This window comes from Cystoisospora suis (genome assembly GCF_002600585.1).
Source record: "Cystoisospora suis strain Wien I chromosome Unknown contig_6996, whole genome shotgun sequence".
NCBI lineage: Eukaryota > Apicomplexa > Conoidasida > Eucoccidiorida > Sarcocystidae > Cystoisospora > Cystoisospora suis.
This window is the reverse complement of record NW_027159783.1, coordinates 572-1,135: the sequence shown is the minus strand read 5'-3', so window position 1 is coordinate 1,135 and position 564 is coordinate 572. Positions and strand designations below refer to the sequence as shown.

At 43.4% G+C, this 564-nt stretch overlaps 1 protein-coding gene across 1 annotated transcript; it reads right to left on the bottom strand.

Annotated features, from left to right (window-relative positions):
- Positions 1–280: 280 nt before the first annotated feature.
- CSUI_010244 (uncharacterized protein) lies at positions 281–478 on the bottom strand (the record flags this gene model as incomplete). Its single annotated transcript, XM_068070349.1, has 1 exon — positions 281–478. A coding segment is annotated over one exon (198 nt), but the record flags the coding sequence as incomplete, so codon positions are not given.
- Positions 479–564: the final 86 nt, after the last annotated feature.

Sequence of the window (564 nt, the reverse complement as noted above, 5' to 3'; positions counted from 1 at the left end):
TTCTTTCTTTTTTCCTCTCTTTCTACCACCTCTCGGCCAGATATATTCGCTCTTTCTTTCCTCGGTTCAATCCCAGACAGCCGAGAGAGAGCCACTGTTCGTTCACTGCTCTTCTTCTCACTCCTCTCTCCCTCTCTTTCTTCTTCTCTTCACTCTTCTTCTTTTCTTGAAGATACGAGGAGATAGCCAAGACCGGCCATTGACACAGTGAGAGGGAGAGTCGCACCCGTCGTATCATCCGTCATAAGGATAGTGACAGATGACATCTCCTTATCCTTACTTATCCTTCTACTACTACTCCTAAGAATTTCGTGCCTATCATCATTGTTGGGACCATAGCGCATGCACTGGAGATAGAGGAGTGATGGTGCTGCACCCCTAGACTGCTAAAGCCATATGCTGCTGCTCGATTGAGGGACAATCCAAATTCAATAGGGAGTAGTCGTAGTAGTAGTGGTAATAGTTCCATTGATATTCCACCTACACACACACATACAACAAATATTTACAAAGACGCATGCAAATCTATCTCTATAGAGAAAGACATATATATGTATATATACA